Source organism: Emydura macquarii, unplaced genomic scaffold (assembly GCF_026122565.2).
Source record: "Emydura macquarii macquarii isolate MOO-44397 ecotype Brisbane River unplaced genomic scaffold, CSIRO-AGI_Emac_v2 contig_1790, whole genome shotgun sequence".
Classification (NCBI taxonomy): domain Eukaryota; kingdom Metazoa; phylum Chordata; order Testudines; family Chelidae; genus Emydura; species Emydura macquarii.
In genome coordinates, this window is record NW_027131927.1 from 11,496,255 (window position 1) to 11,519,067 (window position 22,813).

The window sequence follows — 22,813 nt, forward strand, 5'->3', positions numbered from 1 at the left end:
TGTGCACTTTAGTTCCTCATTAACTAAATGTTATATTGAGTTTACTTCTGATATTATTAATTTAAACGAAACAAAACAGGTAACTCTTACGTTTAGTGTTATGTTCTAAAGAGCAGACTAAGATCACTGTTTACTGGTGCAGGGTCGCATGAATAGTGTGGAAGGTTTTACAAATCAGTCAGAAGAACAGAAAGCAAATAGAAAACACTTATGAAAAGAGACAACATTGGTTTCTACACCATCTATAGATAACATGTTTAAAAGTTTATTTTAGAATGTAGGTGTTGAAAACATTTATGGATTATTGACATTTTCAGTCTGCCCACTTCACGGTGAAATTCGTTAGGAGGTGATAATTTTGGAGGCACATTATAGAAAACTATTGTAATGCTAGGTGCTTGAGCGGCTCTTTCATTCACTGATGCATGAGTATTATTTGAAAAACATAATTTAAAAACTGAGCTACTGAGATTATTCCTGCCTCTTATTCAATGAAGGATTAGCACTTCATTTGCCCAAAAAGACATGTCTATCAGACATTTTTGCTATATAATATATAAAGGTGATGAGGATCATATTGAGGGTGGAGATATATATTGTATTTATTTACCTAAGCACTTTTGTATTTTCATGGCTATATGAACATTTCAAACTAAAAGTGCCTCACCACATGAGTCATTTAAACCTAGACTAGCACTAGGGAATATACTGTAGGGAGCAATCTTGCACTGGCAGAAGGAGAGTCAGGATGACTTAAGTCTTTTCCAGCTCACAGTGCTGTGGTTCTTTGATAATTAAAATCAGCAGTCATGGGGACTTAATTTGTGGCAATATTGCATTATTTAATAAGCATTATCCATTTACTTTTTAGTCAGAGAAGTCCAGGCTATATTGTTTTCCCTCCATGAGGAGAAGTGCTTTTGTGGTTTATATTAATGTTTGAAGTCAATTTTTTGCTGTGTGGCTAGTCGATATTAATCGGGTCTGTTCCTTAGCCAGTGCCCGTTCATTACTTCCGTTAATGCAAATGAAGGTCAGTCCTCCATGCAGAATAATGGCAGAGCAGCAATTGTGATCCTTTTTCTCTCTCTCTCACCCACAGCTTCACGCAGGCGTGTGTGTGTGTGCACGTGTGCGCGCACACACACAAACAAACCCCCAAGAAAGGAACAGATTTGTTCTTGCTCTGAAAAGCAGGGAAAAGATATTATGTCTAGGAAACGGTCGATATCAGGAAAAATCAGTGTAAAATGAGGTTAAATGAAAGAATACAGCATATGTTGTATTTACAAAGCAATTCCTAGAAACCTCAATTCTTCCATTCCCTTTGATTGCCTTGGAGCCTAGACACAAGAGGTCTTGCCCTGTTGCATCCTTTTAATTTAAGGAACCATGCATATGAAATGATCATACAATGGGTGCTCTATTGGGACAAACACAAATAGGAGTGAAATCCTGCCCTTCAGTGGAGGAGTTCAGTACATGGAGGATGAGCAAGGTTGCTGGTCAATGCCTCTGCTGTCACGGGAGTCCTTCTCAGTGAGTCCAGGGTCAGAGGCCACCAAACAGTGAGCACACTGCCTTGCTTGTGCCATTGCTCTGACCAAAAGCAAAGTGCATGCTGACCATCTGCTGGCTAGAAATTGCTGCTGATGTCAAAAGAATTTCTAGGAGACTGCAGTGCTGTGTATGTCTATAATCCAGCTACAGGACATGGGAGCGCCTGGAGCCATCGTATGGAGCACCCACGTCCTCCGGTGTACTGTCCTGTCTTGCTGAATACAAAGACATAGCAATTCCTGAAGTTTTCTGTCCCTCCAGCCCTTTTGCGTGACTGGGCAGGATCTAACCTTGGTGGGGTGGTTTTAATTATGTGTTGGGGAATCACAACAAAGGAGGGACTCAGATGCACTGAGGGGGTTCAAGCATTTCAAGTTTTAGTTTGCCAAAATAGGTTAAGTGCCATATATATGCTGTGCTGTCTTTTTCTGGGAGGTTTTTTTATAAGCTTTCTGTGGTTTTTAACTTCAGAGGTGAAAGAATAGAGTATGTGCACAACTAGGGCTTATGTCTGTTTATTTAAAATCTGCTGTGGAGAACTTGTGCTCCCTTCCCTCTAGCGCCCACAGTCATCTTTAGACCTCCCTGTGAAACTCCCCTTTTCTATCACAGGTTTGGGACTGATATTAGTATTAATGATTATATCTAAACAGATCTTCCTGGCCGGTGAGGTAGAGCAGAGTAGGGGTTGTGAGAAAGATCCTGCATGGGTGTCTTTGCCCCACACCCTTCTTCCTGTCTTTTGCCTGTCCATTCCCACATTTGCCTCAGGATAGGCACCACCATGTGCACCATCTGTTGAGGGCTAGGAAGAATCTTTGCACCTGATTCTCATCTACACTAGAACCCCATTTTACTGGCAGAGCTCTGTAAAGGGGCCATGGGGCATGTCTGTACCTCATCATGGAGGCAGCATGCCTGAGCTAGCTTTCATGTGTCCAGTTCTGGTCCCAGAACAGGGAAGTCACACAGGGTGGGTTATCCAAGCCTACCTGGAAACCTGGATAATTACTTACAAGGCCAGGCTGCACTGAAGCCAACATTGCCACATTACTGCTCTGGTAGCCCAGCTAGCTAGCTTGGGCATGTCTACCTGAGCCACAGTCACATCCCGTGCTTGCAATATAGATGTAGTGTAGAATATAGTGTGGATGAGATTCAGACCCTTTCCCGAATGCAGGTTATCCTGTAACTCACTGCAGGCTTTCTTTGGCACCTGGTGCTGGCCACTAGCAGAGACAAGACTAGATGGGCCATCCATCTAATCATGGTACAGCTGTTGCTATATTCCACACCACCTAGCCTCTTCCTGGCTATGGTAACTTCTCAGAAGGAATCAGCTACTGGAGTATGCTTTGGTCACTTGGATTTAAATGGATGATTTACTCATTTGAACTTTCTTTGGACTCAGTCCTGCAGCGTGCCCAAGCACCTAGGCTTGTTTGTGTTTGGGCCAGTGTTTAGGGCTGTGAGGAAGAAGTTTCTGGTCTTCACATCCACAGTCAGAATCCAACAACTGGTATCAGTATCCAGAAAGAATAATAACCTGTCTCGGTGCGGACTCAGGGGCCACTGCATGTGCTTTGGTGTGACATGCTCATTTGGTTCTCACTTGCAGACTGAGTCAAATGTTTCCCTTACATGTAAAAACCCACAGAAGGAGGGAAAAAATAATTTGAAAAAGTCTATCCCTGGTAGAGCAAGATTCATCACATGCCCCCACCCTGCCTCTCTGTGATGCAAGGTTGGCTGTGGGTTCCCAGCTGCCAGTAAAATGTTCTGTGAGGAACATATGGACCCTGGGGTCTATGGGAAGATGAAAAGCCTTTGGGTCTTCAACCATCCCTATACAGCAGCCATGGCTCCATAACCTTTCCAGCATCTTCTCCAAAGCACTGTCATCTCAGCTGACATGATGCTACTGGATGGATGAAGTCTGCAATCTTGTAGGGAGGACAGTACTGTCCCAATGGAGTTCAGAAGGACCATTGGATAAGCTACTGTTGCTCTACCCAGTAGCATCTTATGCATCTTAGACTAGAATTATTTACTCTACTACCCAAGAAGAACAAGGCAGAAAGATCAACATGCTATCAGCACTTGCCCCTTTCTGTCCAGCCACATTCATTTTCCCAGGATTTGGAAACATGAGGATTCAGGTAAAAGAAAAACATAAAACCCAATCTCTAGCCTATACTTAACAGCAAGTGACTTTCTTTTCTGATAGGGTATTTCTCACCCAATGGTCATTCCTTACAGTGCTTGTACAGTCCAGAGAGCTGAGGTCCACTTCTCATGAGACACACCCTCAGGCAGAACATCACCTCTTTAAAGAATAACATTGGTGCCCTTTTTCCTTCTCTTATACAGTCTCAGACCTTTGTCTTTGTCAGTGCTCAAGTCTGCATCTTCCCTATATTGTAAGCACAAGGCTGGACTGGGTCAATGGATATCAATTGTTCCCAGACCTGAAGAAGAGCTCTGTCTAAGCTTGAAAGCTTGTCTCTCTGGTTAACACAAGTTGGTCCAATAAAAGATATCACTTCACCCACCTTGTCTCTCTGATTGTTCTCAGTGTTGATTGAGTCAGCTCTGAGACCCACCCCACCTCAGGTGACAAGTTTCACCTCCATCAGTTTTGGCACCCAGTACGCTACATATCATATAACTCTAAAAATCTTTTCTGTACAAACATACTGCAAGAACCATGATACCCAACTAGCTTTTTTAGCTTTTAGTAGGGACCCCACATGATCCCCTTCAAAGAACTATCAAGAAAATGGTGGGATAGAGAAATAATCTTCCTGCCAGGGCATGCCTGTGTCAGCATCCAATAGTTTTATATACTACATGGGATGATGCGAATGCTTGCATTAGAATTTCTGAAAAACAGAATATGGCCTCACTAAAAATCTTGTTGCTATTCCAGCATCTCAAATACTCTTAAGTTTCTTCATTTGCTTAAGTGACTTATGTATTTATTTAGTTTTATAAAAATCTTTATAGGTGCCTGTTCAGTGCTTATGGGCATCCATCCGTTTAATTAAAATAAACCACACAAAAAGCAGTGTAAAAGGCTGCTTACATAAAAAATAATATCCAACAAACTCCTTCAACTCTTAGCCTACCCCCCTCTTGAAGCCCTCCCCATGTGTGGCATTGCAGCACACCAGGAAGGTTAACAAATGTGTGCTTTGGCAGAGCAAGGTTGGAAGCTGAAGACCCATGTCCCCCTCTTGTATGCATCCAGAGTTCAAGCACTTCCCCTGATATCAGTGGTGGCCATTCACCCTGGGGAGAGAGGCATAGGACCTAACAGTGATTCGGATGGCTGATATAGTTCTTCACTCCCAGCTTAAACAGCTTGTCATAGAATTGTAGGACTGGAAGAAACCTCGAGAGGTCATATAGTAGTCCAGTCCCTGGCACTCAAGGCAGGACTCTATAATATCTAGACCATCCCTGACAGGTGTTTGTCTAACCTGCTCTTAAAAATCTCTAATAATTGATATTCCACAACCTCCCTAGGCAATTTGTTCCTGTGCTTAACTACCCTGAGTTAGGGAGTTTTTCCTAATGTTCAAGCTAAACCGCTCTTGCTGCAACTTAAGCCTATTTTTTCTTGTACTATCCTCAGAGGTTAATGAAAACAGTTTTTCTCCATCCTCCTTGTAACAACCTTTTATGAACTTGAAAACTTATGTCCCCATTCAGTCTTCTCTTCTTCAGACTAAACAAACCCATTTTTTTCAATCTTTCCTCATGGGTCACGTTTTCTAGATCTTTGGTCATTTAGATTTATAAAAGTCTTTTCTCCTTTTTCATGATGGAATAAACGCAGACTGGAGGATCTGCTCTTGAGAGTCTTTTGTCACTAAATAAAACCCTGAACTTCAGTTTAAAAGAGAGAGAGATACACATTTTTAACTCTTTCTGAGGGGAGAGGAAAATGGAAATATCCTCTCTTAATACACTATCTGATGTGAAACCTTTTATAAAAGCTGGAAAAGCACTGGATGCAATTCTTTATTTCCCCCCCTTTTCCCCGGCCACTGTATTTCCCTTAAACAATTCATCTTTGAGTTGTTTGCTACAGTTGTGTTTTTGAAAATGTAGCAAAGTCTTATTTTTCCAGTCCAAGGACAGTTTTAAAACTTGAATGTTATTAAATAGAGTATTCAAATCCAAACCAATACAGCTGGCACAAGCCTTATTGTTGCTATGGCCTTCCAGAGCATACCAAACTCCACTGCAACCACATCCTGCTCTTCAGAGCTCTCTCTATTTTCAGCAGAGCTCAAATAGAGCAAGAAAAGGTCCTAAGGACCCAGGCTATGGTTTAAATTGGTGAAAGGGGAAAGTGAAGGACCCAGTCAGCTCCACCATCTACCCTGGCTAACAAATGGATGGATAGAGCCTCCAAAGGGGGAGAGGCCATCTTTGCATTCCCCCAGTATGTGCTCCCCCCTCCCTTATACTGAGGTTGTCTCAATGACTTCCAGACCCATCAAGTTTCCCACCCATTGAGGCAGGTAACTATAACCCTGTTATTACCTTGTGAGTGCTGCAAGCGCGGAGAGTCCCGTGCAGGACTGCATATGTGACACAGTGTTGGTTGTCCCCAAATGTGCCTTAAGAATGGTTGGGCAGAACTAGACTTCTTTGTAATTGTATATTAGGAAGAAAGCAGTTAATGTTGTCTTCTGCTCAAGTGGGTTAATTGTGCTGGAGACTATTAAGACGCAATTTTCAGAGAGATGCCCATTCAGTGCTATCAGTGTGGTTTTTGTTAATGAGGACCATGCGTGTCGTCATAGAATCTGTGTATTAATTGGGAACTGTGGAGGCAATCTCTGTCATCTGGAAGATCAAATATTGTCCTGGCAAGGAGTACATATGAACTTTACTCGTCATAAGAAATGTAAGAAGGAATTGGGATATGGAGACCATCTTATTTGTAGCATGCCCCAGACTTGTACAGTGGTTCTTTGACTTGCTTCTATGCTATCATAGCAATGTTGATGCTAATGGTGGCCATGTTGCAAACAGCACAGGAGTGTAGAGGATACCATTGATCCATGCTAATGAATGCAGTAACAAGAATAGGAGTAGCACAACTTGCTGTAAGAGAAATAAACATATCTACAGTTCTTAAGTTGTGATGAAGAGTTAGGATAACTTCAGTGATATACGTAGCGTGGGTGTTCTGTGAACTGAAATCTTTATCATTAAAGTACTGTAACCAGTTCAGGCATTGTAGCTATGATGCAGTCTTCTTTGTAATTAATGTTTTCTGACCAAATTAAGTTCTAGTAATAGCAGTGCTGATTGTTTTGTGATGTCATTCCATAGTACACTATGAAGGAATACTGTGAAAATTGCTCATCCATTTTATTTTTTTCTGCTTACTATATGATATGAGAAACCAGGGACATTCAGTGCATTAAATTCTCCAGGCCTCCAAGATACCCCAGTGCAACTCCTTTGAAGTAATGTGGAGTTGCACCAGTGTAATCAAGAGGAAAATTTGGCTCTTTGAAATTCAAGAGCAATAGATTTAGAACCAATAGAAGGGCATACTTATTTGTTTGACCTATGGAAACCACCAAGCAGGAGGTGGTCATCTGCTGTGGCTGGCATTTTAAAAGGATTTGTTACTATTACAACCCCTAATTGATGTGTAGTTCTGCAAGGTAAGGGTAATGAATACTTCACAATGTTCAGGCGGTCATGAGTAAATTCTCTCCTCCAGCCTGTCTCCTCCCACCTATAACATTGTACAATTGTTTCAGCGCATTATGAAAGGATTTTGCCATCCTCTAAAGCATAAATACTTATCCACTACACTGCCAGCAATACTGTAGGAACGATGAATCAGTGCTCTGTTCTGATATAACAATTCCTATGGGGCTAGAAGCTTTGAGACACATCACCTATGCCCTTTTTTAAAAAAAAAACTTCATTTCCCAAGAAAATGAATTATGGCCAGCTGCAGCCAGATATAGTGTTAGCAGGTGCTGTGCAAGTTTCTCTGTAACTGCTACGTCCACTTAGTTTTAATCATGGCTGGCTGCATCACTGCTTTCTTCAGAATCAGCCATGTAGCTAAGTCCAATAAGGCCTTGACTACAATCAACATAAGTCATTTAACTTTTAACCTCAACCTGTTTTAAGCTAGAGATGAGTCTCAACCAAGGTCCCGTATCCAGAGACCGCTTAACTTGGGAGAAATCTGCATCAGGGTCTGATCTCTCTGGCCGGCTGTCACTTCTTTCCACATCATGAGCTGTAGATTGAAACACCAAATGTGTATATGTATATATAGTCAAAACCTGATCCTGAAAAGGGCTGGTAGAATCGGCCTCACTGAGAAGCCACAGCCTGGAAATGCCTCTTGTGAATTCTTGGCCGGTAAAACCCAAACCCATGTACCTACCTCTGTGGTGTTGTCCCTTGTCTTTGGAAATGCCTCTCACTGTTGTCTGAAATTCACCACACCACTAGTAAAAGTTCACATTTCCCAGAAACAAGTGGTGTCCCTCAGTGATAGTCTATGGACATCGTTATCCCCTCCACCTCCAGTGGATGAGACACCAAGAGCTCAGCAGAACCAAATTTGGGTAGCATGTTAACTATTTCCAGTCTATGGCCCTACTTAGGTGTATTTTCATTTTTCTTTTCAGTGAAGTTCCATGGACATTGATATATAAAACATAATTGTTAACAGGAACAGTAATGTTTGGGTTGTCAATCTACTTCTGATCACGAACGTGAATGTCCAAGATTAAGACTGATGCATCTTTGCCTTCGGATACAGAAATCACACACTCTACAACCGAATCATTAAAAAGTCATAATTTGCCAACTCTTCTCATACAGTTACCATAGGTATCTCCTAATTCTAAATACAGGGAGGAACTGTTAATCTCAGACACCTCTGAGACTTTCAGTGGTGCTCTGTAAAATGCTGATTTTTTAATGGCAAGCCATTTGCTATGTCTTCTGTTCACTGGACTGTGGTCTGTGCCCTGTACAATTAGCCATAGCTCTCATTCAGAGCAGATTCATGCAGTTTTCCTTTTTGCCTCTCCTATTGTCATCAGTTTTAAGATATGTTGTCTGCCTTGTTGCTATTGTGTTGGATGAATCACAACGTCTTCTTTAAACTTTGATACTGCAACAGCTGACTGTGTGTGTCTCCGATTTTCTCTGGTGGGGTCATAGAAGAAGGTGTTGGTGTTGTCTTCAATGTGCTTTCCTTCCCACAAAGGAGTGGTTTTCAACAGAGACAAGCACGCTAGCGGTGTTATATAGGCTACACCACTAGAGCCTGCATGCACCAGTGACTTGGTTCATATTGATTGCTCAGCTACTGAGCTCATACAGTGCAAGCATATGACACAAACAGGAAGGCAGACAGAAAATAGGCCAGTGCTTCATATACTGTAGGAACATCCAGTTTACCTGGGGACAGCAGCAGTTTGAGAGCTGCAAGTTAAAACCCCTGCCTGTATTGTGGTCTTAAGGAGAGGAAAGGGACTGATTCTGTGCGAGGTAACACACACATTTAGGAATGGTGCATTTAAAATGGAGTAGTGCAGTGCAGTGGAAGAGAAAGTGTGGGCTATCCATCTCTCCTGAGTCTCTACACTAGGCTTCTGGGTGGAAAGTCTATGTCTGTTCTGCAAGGGCCTGATCCAAAGTGGATTGAAGTTGATGAGCATCTTTCCATCGACTTCAATGGGCTTTGGATCAAGCCCTAAGTGCTTCTCGGGGTAGGCTTTAAGCTTATGGAAACTGGCACCAAAACCTTTCAGCTATGTACACATGCGCTAGATAGATTTGTTCTAGCAGTGAGGGGGTCACGTCTACTAAAAAGGATGCAACCTTATTGACAGCAACATAGTGCCTGATGAACAAAATAAATTTATATTACAAGTTATGGGTTTTTTGGTAGTGCATTAATATTAGTATTGTGTTAATATTTTAACATCCATAAATATTTACATTCTTATTTACAAATATTGGTGTATTTAAATCCTTCCCATTGTTTTGCTGTTAATGAGGGAAGCCATGATGATGATGATTTTGTAAGTTTTGATAGTGTGCTTGGTTCTGCACAAGACCTAGACCTAACTCCTGTGAACACTTAGGTACCTGTGTGACTTTACTCACATGAGTAGTCTACTTAGGGCCAATGGAAATACTCACGTAGATAAAGTTATGCGGGTTCATTTGATCTTTCAGGATTTGGGACATAGATATCAAGACAGTCCCTATCCTGAAGAGTTTACTCTATCTAGAAATCTGGTTCAACCCTAATTCAGTTAATACAAATCTTATATTATGCTCTGGGCATGAACCAAAGGCAGTGGAAAGATTTCCGATTGAGTTCAATGGACTTTGGATCAGGCCCTGATTGCTTTGGAGATTGTAGTAAAGCTGAATCATGTGCCTGTATTTTATCCAGTGTATATTAGAGGAAGAGATGTTTCACATGCACACACACGCATATATATAGCATTCACAAAATATAGCAATAACTGCACTAAATTAATAATGCTTCCTTTCATTTGGAAGAGGTATAGAAAAGTACCTGGCCAATACAGTACCATTAATCTATTCTCTTTTCTCCTTTCTCTCTTTACTTCTCTCTCTACAATAGAAGTGGAACAAAAAGGTAATTAAATACCTTTCAAATTATATATATATATATATTACTTATTTATAGGCTAAGTTATTTAACAGTTTAACGTTTTAGTTGAAATACCTGTCATTAATTCTCACTTATTTTTTTGTTAAAATTTATTTAGTTTCTCTGCTGCTCAACTTCACAAGATAATATATATTTTTTGCTGAAAGATTTACTGATGTAGTTTTCTTTGTTAATCTTCTGCTCTAAAGTGTAAAGTCATTTCCTCCTCCCCTATCCTGCAGAATCTGGAAAAGCATGATTTTTTTTAAATACCCCGTAGACACAATGCCCCATACATACGCTACTGTAAAATGGTGTCTCAACTTCATTGACTCCCCTGGAGCTATATCAGTTTACACTAGCTGAGGATCTGGCCCAGAATTTCTCATGTTGTTCGAATTTGTGATTTTTCCCATCCTCTTTCTTTTTTCAGGGGCTTTAATCAACTTTTGAATTGTGTGATATAATTAACTGACTTTTAAGCAAGAAGTGTTAATTCAACTGCCCTGCATTCCAGCCCCATGCTAATAGAAATGTATGATGGGACACTTCTGCCAGGCCAGTTGTTATATTTCAGGTCATCTTCAGACATGCACAAGACCATTGACTCAAGTGTAATATGTGATGAGCCCCCTCGTACTCCTATTGACAAAACTCTCATTGACCTCTCTGAGAGCTATGTCAGCCCCTTTACATTGTTTCCAGAAAATAAGTAGCTTTAAGTCAATCTTTCTGCTCAGTCTGAGTCCACCTGCCTGGATTAGTTGCAGAATTAGGGTCTCTGTGCATTTGAAACTTTTTGTCCCCCTCAGTTTGTTTTTGATATTGTAATATGCCATAGCACTCCCTGAATACCAACACACACATATATGCAATATATTCTTCCCTTAATACAGATGCATAACTCCAGTGAATGAGAGTTAATCTGGGCATCAAAGGGAGAATGTAAAGTAGACCACACTGTCGTTTGCTGTCACATGCTGCCATCATTTCATTGCTCACCAGGTTGTGTTCTGGCCAAAGCTGTTGCACATAGTTCTCTTTCAGCTGATTAGTCATAGATAAGATATTAGTGTTACTTTAATTCTTACATTGGCAAGGCATATGTGCTGTGCCTTCTCCCGACCTCTCTCCATATCACCCTAAAACCAAACCAAGCCATCTGATCCCTGATCCATTTCCATTCTGAAGTCTGAGCAGCAAAGCACAGCTACCCAAATCGTTCCTGTGTGCTCCTCTCATGTAACAGTAGAAGGTATATGTTTTAAGTTTGAATACTACTATGTTTAACAGGACATTTTTAACTGATTAAAATCTAGACCTTGGATTCCTCTCCAGTGAACTTTATTCTTTTCCTTCCTTTCTTCCTTCCTTCCTGTCTTTTCTTTCTTCTCTCAGTTATTCATCCATTGTTCATTTTTAATTGTCTAGACTGCATGTGCTGTGTGTTCTGTAGTAGCTTCAAAAATCTTATCGCTAGTTATACCATTGGCCTGTAGTAGGGTATTTTTGTCTTCCTATTTGCTTTCAACGTGCTTTTGAGTTGCTGAGGTATTTACCTCTGCTTTGCCATGGTACCTTTAAAATATTTAATTCCACCTGAGCTGTGAGGGTGGGCTTTGTTTTATTTCCATTTCTAGGGCAATCTTCAGTGGACTGTTCAAATGAAATATGTGGAACAATTCCCCAGAAATTTACCCCTTCACCTAGTAGGTATAGATGTAGTGTAGAATATAATCTGAAAATACAAACCTATAAACCCTTGGGGAATACGTATTCATTTCAGAGTTTACAAAGTCGAATAGTCCAAGTAAGTACACCAGTAAAAATTGATTTGAAAAGGAATGAAAAAATGAACTGATGTTGATTGAAAAGGCAGCAAAAAGACCCACACTGCCCGTGGTGAAGGTAATCTGCCAATAAAACTACATTTGTTTTGGGCTGATCGCATTCAGCTGCTGAGCTATAAACTATTAGAAGTTAATGCCAAACCAACAGAACTCTTATTAACTTTTTTTTTTTTTGTGTTTAACTCTTTTCCCCTCCAACAGTTTTTCTTTGTCCTGGCCTACTAAAAGGTGTATACCAGAGTGAACATTTATTTGAGTCAGACCATCAGTCTGGGGCTTGGTGCAAGGATCCTCTGCAGGCATCTGACAAGATTTACTACATGCCCTGGACCCCGTACAGGACTGACACCCTGACGGAGTACTCCTCCAAGGATGATTTCATAGCTGGACGACCAACCACCACTTACAAGCTCCCTCACCGGGTGGACGGCACAGGATTTGTTGTGTATGATGGAGCTTTATTCTTCAACAAGGAGCGAACCAGGAATATAGTCAAGTTTGACTTGAGGACAAGAATAAAAAGTGGGGAGGCTATTATTGCTAATGCCAATTACCATGACACCTCTCCTTACAGATGGGGAGGCAAGTCCGACATCGACCTGGCGGTGGATGAGAATGGGCTTTGGGTAATCTATGCAACAGAACAAAACAATGGCAGAATTGTCATTAGCCAGTTAAACCCCTACACCTTAAGGATCGAAGGGACGTGGGATACAGCCTACGACAAAAGGTCGGCTTCCAATGCTTTCATGATCTGTGGGATTTTATATGTGGTGAAGTCAGTATATGAAGATGATGACAATGAAGCCACGGGAAATAAGATAGACTATATTTACAACACTGACCAAAGCAAGGATAGTCTGGTGGATGTTGCCTTTCCAAACTCATACCAGTACATCGCTGCTGTGGATTATAACCCCAGGGATAACCTCCTTTATGTATGGAACAACTATCATGTGGTGAAGTATTCTTTGGATTTTGGACCCCTGGACAGCAGATCAGGTAAGGTTTTGTGATAAGTTTTGCTTTTGGCCTTCCATCAGCTATAACCTGAAGCTCTTTGGGTTTTATTTGGTTTGTTTTTTGGTGAACAGGCTGTGAAGTTCATATATATATCTCTTTGATTGCATATGTGTGCATGACTTTAGGCCTAGTTCATGTGACCCTTAATGATCAGCTGCTGTATATTCAGAGAGACACTACTGTTTACAGAACATTTTCTTCATAGCTTACTTGGAAAATAAGTGGAAATGGGAAAGAATTTTCAGTGATAAGCCTGAGCCAATCTCAAATGTCTAAGTGCTTGTTCAGATCATCAGAATCACCAGTGGAGATGCCTGTTTTGTTGTATTCATTCTATCCATTGAATTCCCTTTGCTTTTATGGCCATGCCAGAACATGACTTCTGTTGAACTTAATTCAGATGTTGCTCTCATTCTAAATATCATGGGGCAGATTTAAATCAGTGTAGCTGCAATGAAGTCAATGAAACATTGCAGAATAGCATGAGTTGAGAATCTGACTCCAAATTTGTGTGTATGTACGCATGCATGCACACACGTGTTGTTTGTTATCCTGTGTGTTTGTGATGAATTTCGGTGTAGGTAACATGATCCAGACTAGTTGTTCTCATTTCTTTAAGTCATTCATTTGGCTGTTCTATTAAAAATAGTTTGGGCTGATCATATTTTTCTAAATCTTAATAGAAGGAAATTGTATTCAATCACTGAGTAAAGACTGGACCCCAGAAGAAATCCAACTTCCAGTGGATTTCCATCAAACGTTATCACAGTAATTATATTTGGCTGACTTTTTTTCATTAATTTGGATGAAATTCTTCCTTGTTATATAAGTGTAAATCCAGAGTTACTCTCTTGTCAATGAATTTGGCTCTAGTTCACTAAATCATGCAGGAATCTCAGTTATTTTCTTTCAGGTTTGAAAGTGGTTACTCCCATACAAGCTTTATGTAATGATGATTGAAGTTCAGTTATCTGTGCTAGATTATATTTTTCCTGAATGCTGAGCAGGGAACAGAAAAGGCAGAATTAATATAATTTAGAAGGTAAAGCATTTAGTTATTTACGTGTTTTATTTCTTATCCTAAAATGTTGTCATTCTTTTAAACACGATGACAAAGAAAAAACCAATGGCATGTCTACATAAACACTTGAGTTAGCAGCAATCTAGGGTGTGATTCCCCCCTGAATTAGCCTGAGGCAAATTTGCTGTCTTTGTAAACCCTGATATCACACTCTAAAAAGGGGTAAACAGTGAAGTGAAAAAATTTGCATAACAAAACTACTCAAGATAGTTACCTCTACCAAGAGTTACGAAAGCATCTCACAAAACTGGGTGACTGGGCAACAAAATGGCAGATGAAATTCAATGTTGATAAATGCAAAGTAATGCACATTGGAAAACACAATTCCAACTACACATATAAAATGATCGAGTCTAAGTTAGCTGTTACAACTCAAGACAGAGACCTTGGAGTCATTATGGATAGTTCTCTGAAAACATCCACTCAGTGTACAGTGGCAGTCAAAAAAGCTAACAGAATGCTGGGAATCATTAGGAAAGGAATACATAATAAGACAGAAAATATCATATTGCCTCTTTATAAATCCATGGTATGCTCACATCTTGAATACTGCATGCAGGTCTGGTCATCCCATCTCAAAAAAGGAATTGGAATTGGAAAAAGTATAGAAAAGGGCAACTAAAATGATTAGGGATATGGAAAAGCTTCCATCTGAGGAGAAATTAATAAGATTGGGACTTTTCAGCTTGGAAAAGAGATGATTAATGGGGGATATGATAGAGTTATATAGAATCATGACTGGTATGGAGAAAGTAAAAAAGGAAGTGTTATTTACTCCTTCTCATAACACAAAAACTAGGGTCACCAAATAAAATTTAATAAGCAGCAGGTTTAAAATGAACAAAAGGAAGTATTTCTTCACACAATGCACAGTCAATCTGTGGAACTCCTTGCCAGAGGATGTTATGAAGGCCAAGACTATAATGGGGTTCAAAAAAAAACTAGTTAAGTTCATGGAGGATAGGTCCATCAATGGCTTTTAGCCAGGATAGGCAGGGATTGCTGTTTGCCAGAGGCTGGGAATGGCTGACAGGATGAATCACTTGATGATTACCTGTTCTGTTCATTTCCTCTGAAGCACCTGGCATTGGCAGAAGACAGGATACTGGGCTAGATGGACCATTGGTCTGACCCAGTATGGCCGTACTTATGTTATGTAAAAGTTCCCTAGGTCCTTTTTCTGCTCCCGTGTCAAAGCTGTGTAGATGAAAGAGCACTACAGAACTTTTAGTGCATAGCAATACAGCCACATGGACATTCAAGGCTTGTCTATGCTGCCCCACAGTTCAGATTATGACATGCGAATAGCGATGTGTCCAAAGTGCTGTGCTGTAACTCCCCGTGTGGATGCTGCAGGCGCGAACTTAAAGATTGCCTGTTCACATTAACATAATCCTCTACAAAGAAGACTACATTAATGCAAAGTAGGAACATAACGGCAGGACATTGTAAGACATGCTCTTAGTGCATGGAAGGCTAGCACAGAGTAGATTTACACCACAGTTTGCTGTAAACTTAAGTGGTTCCTGTAGAAAAGCCCTGAAGAAGTAGTTCCAGGTCTTCTGCTTGCAGGAGAGGAGTAATACAATGTTCTGATTCCTCTGATCCATCCTTCTCTCCATATACAGACTGTGATTAGTATGTACAAAAACACTTTTAGATAAAGAGAATTTAAAGGAAATTGTGACTTTGAAAATCTGGAAGTGAGCAGAAGAGAAATGAACTTCCAGCCATATAGCAAAATGCAAGAAAGAAATATGAGAGGAAAAACATGAGACAAAAGACCTGAAGCTGGTACTGTGAGAAGGAAGAACTGGGAGAATTTGAGGGTATTTATCTATGAAAGATTTCAGATGGAGAGAAAAAATGAGACGTATTGCTTCACTCCGGAGTTAATGATGAGCACATAATTTTTGACTGGTGGAGTGAAATGGAACGGTGTGTGAATTATTGGTCATTCCAAAGCAGCAAAAATCAATTGCATTCTTTTCTTATTCTAGTGTATTTTACCCTTTTTGAGAAATCTTATCCATATACTTCAGCTGAATCTCTGCTGTCCCCTTCTCAGATGGTGGCTGTGGACAGTAATGGAATGTTACAATAATTAATCTCATCTTCAGTGAAAAATGAGGTTGTTGCAGGTTTGTGAACAAGAGAAATATATATTTTTTGTTCTTTCCTTTCTGAGCTGAAAAGTTCAGATTGAGAGCTGAGTAATGTTTGGGGCTAATTCGATGCAATGTTTAGAGTTGCCTGCTAATGCAGGTGAAGGTTAGTCATGCAGTTTGGATCTGGATTTGAAGTTCCCCTCATTTTAGAAGAGTTTGGGTACAAATTAAATAGTGGGTGAAAATTAAAATTGCAGGTAGAAAACAGTCATTTCCCTGGGGAAAAATATATATTGTGGAAAATGTCGAGAAGTATCTGAGATTCACTTCAGGTTATTTTGCAGTTGTCATTGACTTTAGCCACCCTCTCCCCCAAAAAATCCTGTTTGCAGTTGTTTTAAAGCATGGCATTTCACCCTGTTTGAATTACCTCTGTGAAACATAAAACTGAGCAATGATACATGTCCATTGACCCTCCCCCCTCCTCACCAGGGCATGGAGGTAGCCCGATTTCTTGCCTTTCTCAACCTGTATTTTTTTCCACTCTGTGGAAACTTTGTCTCTTCCTGTTTGACAGAAAACATCTCAGAATAGATAATCCTGTAACATCACTGGTCTCTGTGGTTGTATGGGACTTGCGAGATCATTGATCCTACAGAATAATGGGTTCTCAAATAGAGAGTCAGGATGGGCCAAAGGCATTTCACAAAGATGAATAAGTAGTGAAAAAGAAAGTGAACTTGACTGCAAAATTCCTCACGCAGTCTTATTCATGGGGCAATTATTTTACTTCCCAATCTAAAAGAATCACACATTTCTGAGTGAATGGGTGAGTAGACATTTGCTAGAATGATACAACTTATGATACATTTGGATGTGTTTGTGGATAAAGGACAGAGAATCCTCATTCTGTAGACCATGTCTGTGCTTCTTTTTTTCTCCCATCAGTTAAGGCACAATATACCTCACATTGAAGTCAATGGAAGTTTTTTACATTGACATCTGTGGGTATTGGATCAGGCCCAGAAGTGTCATCTTTAACAGGAAATGACCAGCAATAACAGCTGTAGCAGTCCGGTAAGCAGTGAAGAAATCTGATCTCTTTCTAAGAAAAATCCATGGACATCTTAATATTTTTTCCTGTTTTCAACATATCTGAATTGTGTAGTTCCCTCACAACCAAGTGGTGTCTTTACTTCAAGCATGGAACAGTTAAGTAGCCCTTTCTTATAGCGTCACAACTTCAGAGGAGCAAAATATGTAAACAATATGTGTTTAATTGGAAAATAAAGAAATGATTGTAAAATTGAAGGGCAGAATAAATTGGTTGTTAAAAACCAATTAGGAAAGAAGTTTAGAAACGAGGCCTTTGAAAAACAAAAGTTGCCTGTAAGAAGAAAAGAGATTTATCATACAACCTAAATAGCTAGTAACATATTTGAAAAACCAAAAAAACAAAACAGATGGTTGAGCCTTTACTTTCCTAAAGATAATCATTCTTTCTACCTTCTCTCAAAATAAGTTTTTTAATTGCATCAGTTTGTTTTTTTCCCCCCAATTAATATTTTTTGTGGACTTTAATTAAAAGGTGCATCTCCAAATGTACCTTATATATTGGAGAGCACTGCTATAAAAATGTTTGGTACATGCAATTGCTAAAATGAAACAATAGACATTTGCTCTCTGCAGGGGGCCAGGGGTAAAGAATCATGGGAATTTACCTGCTTGGCCTCTGTAGTGGGGTTTAAAGACGTAGACAAGAGGGCACGTTGAAATCTTAGCTCTGTAACAAAGTCAAGTGAAATTCAATTGAGCTGGAGCCAGCCAGTCCAGTGCTTTTTACAGAGTGAAACCAAATATTGATTTTTCTCAAAAACTGCTAATTAAATGCTGCGTTTGAAGGAGTAAACTCCCTTTGTTATTTTATTGGGAGCTGGATTCAATTTCTGTAAGGGTATCTTTTGAAGAAAAGTCTTCTTAGGATCCACAAAACCTATGAACCTGATTGCTAACCCATATCTCCAAGAGGTGATATCTGATAGAAGGAAATGGTCTATCCCTTCTGTTTTTTCAGTCTCTATATGGTCCATTCTCTTCATGGATGCTTGTCGGTGGATTGCTCTCTTCTTACATCTCCTGCTTGTCTTTTTTCTTGCCTGTTGGGTGGAAGTAATGCTGAGAAGGACTCTACACTTCCATCAGTATTCTCTATAACAAATGCTCCAAGAAGTTCAATTAAAATAATAGTGTGCATGTTCTGTTGTACTGCTTGTAACATTATGCACCAGAATCAAGTTCAGGAGAAAACTGTGAGTCGTGCACATAAAGTGAAATTCCTTTCCTGTACCTTTTATGATCCTAACATTAACTTGAGCTATTCGTTTTAATCACCCCCATCTGGTGACCTGGCTGGCATAAAAAGTCTGAAAAAACCCACCCTTGTCTTCTGTTGTATTGTTGGAATAAAAGCAATCCTGTTTTTGTTATGGCCCTGCCTCCTCGCCAGGGGAGCCGTCCTTGGGAGCTGGTGCTGTAATTGCCCCTGCTTGTTAAGTAGGGTCCTTCTCCCCACTCTGTGCCCCTGTAAGAGACAGGAACAGTCTGGCCTGTTGACATTTGAGGCTGTAGGTGAAAGTAAATGCTGCTCAGTGTGACTACGATTGCAAAATTGATCCTTGAAGTCCCAGCCCTTCCCATAGCAAAATGCTGGGATTAAAAATAATTAGCATTGCTTGTCAGGATTCAAGTCCATGCATTAAATTCCACTCTGTTACCAGTGTGAATCCAGAGTAAGCTTATTAGCTCTAGCAGAGTTATTGTGGATTTACACCAGTGTCACTGGCAGCAGAATTATTTTACTTTTTGTGTTTTCAGTGTAATTCATGCTGGGACACGCACATGCATACAGGGCTCAGGGTCTAGTCTAATGCAATCCTTGTTGACACAGATGGGCTGCTTCTTTGACTGGTGAAAGGATGGAAAAGTAGTTTCTCCTGTATACTCTTGCAGTAAGGTGTGTATGGATCTCGGGTGTTGTATTATGGCAAGGAGTTAGTTGGCTCTGTGCAGGACACAGCGTCAATTTGTAACAGCTACAGTCAAACCCCAGGTAGTTTTTAAATCCACTTCTCAAGGCATGTACTGTTTCTGTTTTCTGGGCAAGTGAAACAATACAAGGTCAATCTGGCCCCAGCCCTCATTATTAACTGAGAGAGAAATGGGATCAAATCACAGCATACCTTCTTGCTCTTGTCCGCACTCGTATGATCCTGCTGTCACTTTGCTGCACCCATGAACGGGGGAGTTCAGTGACAATACAAGACCCTTAAGTACATATTTGTGGCTTATACTTATTGACGGGCAGGAAGGCCTGCTCAGTGACTTTTAGAATGGGCAAAAGCTCTCAGTGGGCACAAAGCAACTTTGTTTTTCTGTGTCCCTTTCAGACTGAAAGGCAAGGACATGTATTCTGCTTTACTCTTGATGGGCAGAGCTGAAAACTGGTTGGTTTATGCTATGCCTTCCCTGCAGTTGACTTGAGAGATCTACACTTGAGTTCTCCTAGCTTGAGTCACAGCAGCTCCACTGCCAAATAACACTCAAGCTGCACAGAGTGATTGGATTTGCAGTTGCTGATCTGTGCTAAGTCAAGTTGAAACCCATACCCCTATGGGCCAGCATGCTTGAGTTTAAAGCGCCGTCACACTCGAGCCAAAGATTTTTGCCTGCATGTGGGAGTTGGGTGAACGGCAATAATTGAGTTAACTCTGCAATGAAGACAAGCCCTCCCTGGATACAACAGCAGTGACATTTGTTGGCAAGGGGAAGCATTTTGACGAAGTGCCAGATGTTGTGGGTGCACACTTAGTTGTGAGAGCATTAGCACTCTGGTAGTTAAAATGCTTTGCTTTCTCAAGGTCTTATTGGGCTCATCAGCTCCTAGGGCTTCAAGAAAGAGAGGTGGATGGAAATGCCTTCATTCTGCTACAGCTGGTGGGAGATTGCTTCATTTACTCATGGAAGTGGTCCATACCACTGTCAGCCAACAGCCAGGCTTCTGTGAGATGCCCTAGCAGAGCTAACTTTGAAGGCCATTTAGCTTGTATTGAGTGGGGCTGCTTTATTTTTTAGGTGGAGTAGGCCAACAAGAGTATATTACAGCTATGCTGCCTAATCCACATTGATGCAAATCCTTTCTCTGGTGTTCATTGCAAACCTCTAAATGGTCTAGTTCCAAGTTACCTTAGAGATCACTCATAAGCCCTCATGTGGCACCTGAATTCAGCGGCTAGCTGTCCTCCATAGGATGAAGCCTCCCGGAACAAGATTGGCCAGCATGTGGAATTAGCTCCTGCTGGAAATCTGTCAGAGTCTAAGCATATCTATTTTTAGAACATGATGCAAGAAACACATTTTCATTTAGCCTTCTTTCCTAACCGTGGGTGTTGGAATTTCTTTGGGAGTTAGTTTTCTGTCTGGAAAGCTAGGACCCTGATACTGGTCTGTTCAGGGCAGTTGATTTGCTTACTTTAGCTGGATTAGAAATATTCTTGTTTTGGAGGAAATATTTTATTTTCTTAATGTCAATTATGTCCAGGAGCTCATCCATTACAGTGCTGGGTGCCTGACAAATGTGTGAAATTAATAAATAGATATGCCCATAAACAGTGAGTACAATGGTAAGATGTAGCACTTATCTAAATGTGTACTGGAGACTTCTATATATTGTTTATTAGCATTGTGGAGTACCAGACATGCAATGAAATATGATACTAAACTGCTGTACCTATCTTTGACAATTAAAAGCCTCACAGGATGCATGTTAAACTTGTATCCCCTAGGTTTGTGTTTAATGTTAGAGTATGCTCTCTTGACATGTGATGGCACCCATTTAATTCAGTAAATTCTTCTGCTTCTTTGTCTTCTTTTTTTAAGCAGTTTTACAATGCAGATAAGGTGAACCCTCTGTCCTTAAAATATGCTAATTAAGTGCATTTGCATCTCAGTTAAAAGATGTGGCAGTGTAGTGATGAATAAGAACTTTAAACACATATGACACCTCGTTAAAATGTCATTTTCACATCATAAATCTGAGCCCTTTACTTTGACAGCTGAGTAATGTGAATGGTGGGCAGAGAATCTTGAACATTTCAAAGAAGTCAAGTCACATGCCAATAGGTAGCTGAAAACTGCTTCCTCCATTGTTCAGCTTTAATACTGTACATCCTTGCCAGGGAAATACATCAAGAGGATGTAGAATCTTAAATCACACTTGTGTGCAGGATATGAATTGCTACAGTTTCAAGACCCTAGTGTGATAAGACACATTTCCTGTCTCTGAAGTTTAATCTAGGCTGCATTTCAAAATCCAAACTAAACCTTGGTGCTGTACATCTCCTTACGCTGAATGAGGAACATTTTCAGATAGCTGCTGGTTGTTAATTGCAGACAATTCTCTATTTTTATTTTCCAGTTGCTTTCCTCCTCTGAGCATCCCTAGCTCTCCTCTCTAGCTCTTCTTCGCTGCTTGCAGTGATGGCTGCTGGCTTACATATGTTGTTGCTGAAGTTGTTACAGGGAGCCCAGCCATTGCTTACAGTAGCTGTCACATTGATGTTTCTCATGAAATAAATTGTTGACTTTATAGTCTAATATTTCTCTTCATGTGACTGTGTCCCAGTAATTGAAGATGGTTACCTTTTAAATAAATTGTGTTCCTTTTTGCTGTTTAGCCAGAAGACAGGGTATGTAAGTCCAGGGAAGGTCAAGAATCCAGTTCAACAGACTCAGTGTATCTGGAATGATTTTGATACCTTAGCATTAATTTGTTGGTCTAGCTACTTATTTAAAAGCACCTAGCTAAGTATATAACGCCCATAAAAACAGTTAATACATTTGTTTGATGTTATGATGTATCTATCTTTTTTCTTTCTTTCTTTTACTCATTAAAAAAAGTGTTTGTTAAAAATTATAACTTAGTAATATGGGATACTCTTCTTAAAATTAGGATCTTCCTGCCTTTCGTCAACGAAGCTGGAGTCGGAACTTTCTTCCTCTCTGCCTTCTCATGAGAGCTCGCAAATTGCTGAAGGCCAGTATTCCAAATCTCCCTTTCTAGAGCTGCTCATACATTTTACTAGAGCTTTGCTTGCTTCTTGGTCAGACCAGTAAAAATAGATGTGTGGTTTCTTGCTTCCCGAAAATAAAAACATACTACTATCAGTGGGGCTGCGGAATGGGAAATAGCTTTGCCAAAGAGAGAGAGAGGGTTCATAGTATTGCCTGAATCACTGCTCTTCTCACTGTGTACCTATTCACATAGTCCTGTAGAAAATGTCATAGCAGCCCAGCCCGTTGGAGAGCTGGACATATATTGTGCTGCTTCGAAGACCCAGCTGTATCTCTCTGGAGTTTAAATAACACAATTGTAAAAGAAACGTTAATTCACCATCTAAAGACAATAACAAATAGTGACGTGTTTTCCTTTCACCAGTTA

At 40.3% G+C, this 22,813-nt stretch overlaps 1 protein-coding gene across 9 annotated transcripts in view; it reads left to right on the top strand.

Annotated features, from left to right (window-relative positions):
- ADGRL3 (adhesion G protein-coupled receptor L3) overlaps positions 1–22,813 on the top strand; it is a 769,462-nt gene that overhangs the window by 468,787 nt on the left and 277,862 nt on the right. For all 9 annotated transcript variants that reach the window (XM_067556899.1, XM_067556894.1, XM_067556893.1 and 6 more), the window contains one exon: positions 12,307–13,107. In XM_067556899.1, coding sequence (XP_067413000.1) covers positions 12,307–13,107 — 801 coding nt within the window. The remainder of the gene's footprint in view (positions 1–12,306; positions 13,108–22,813) is intronic.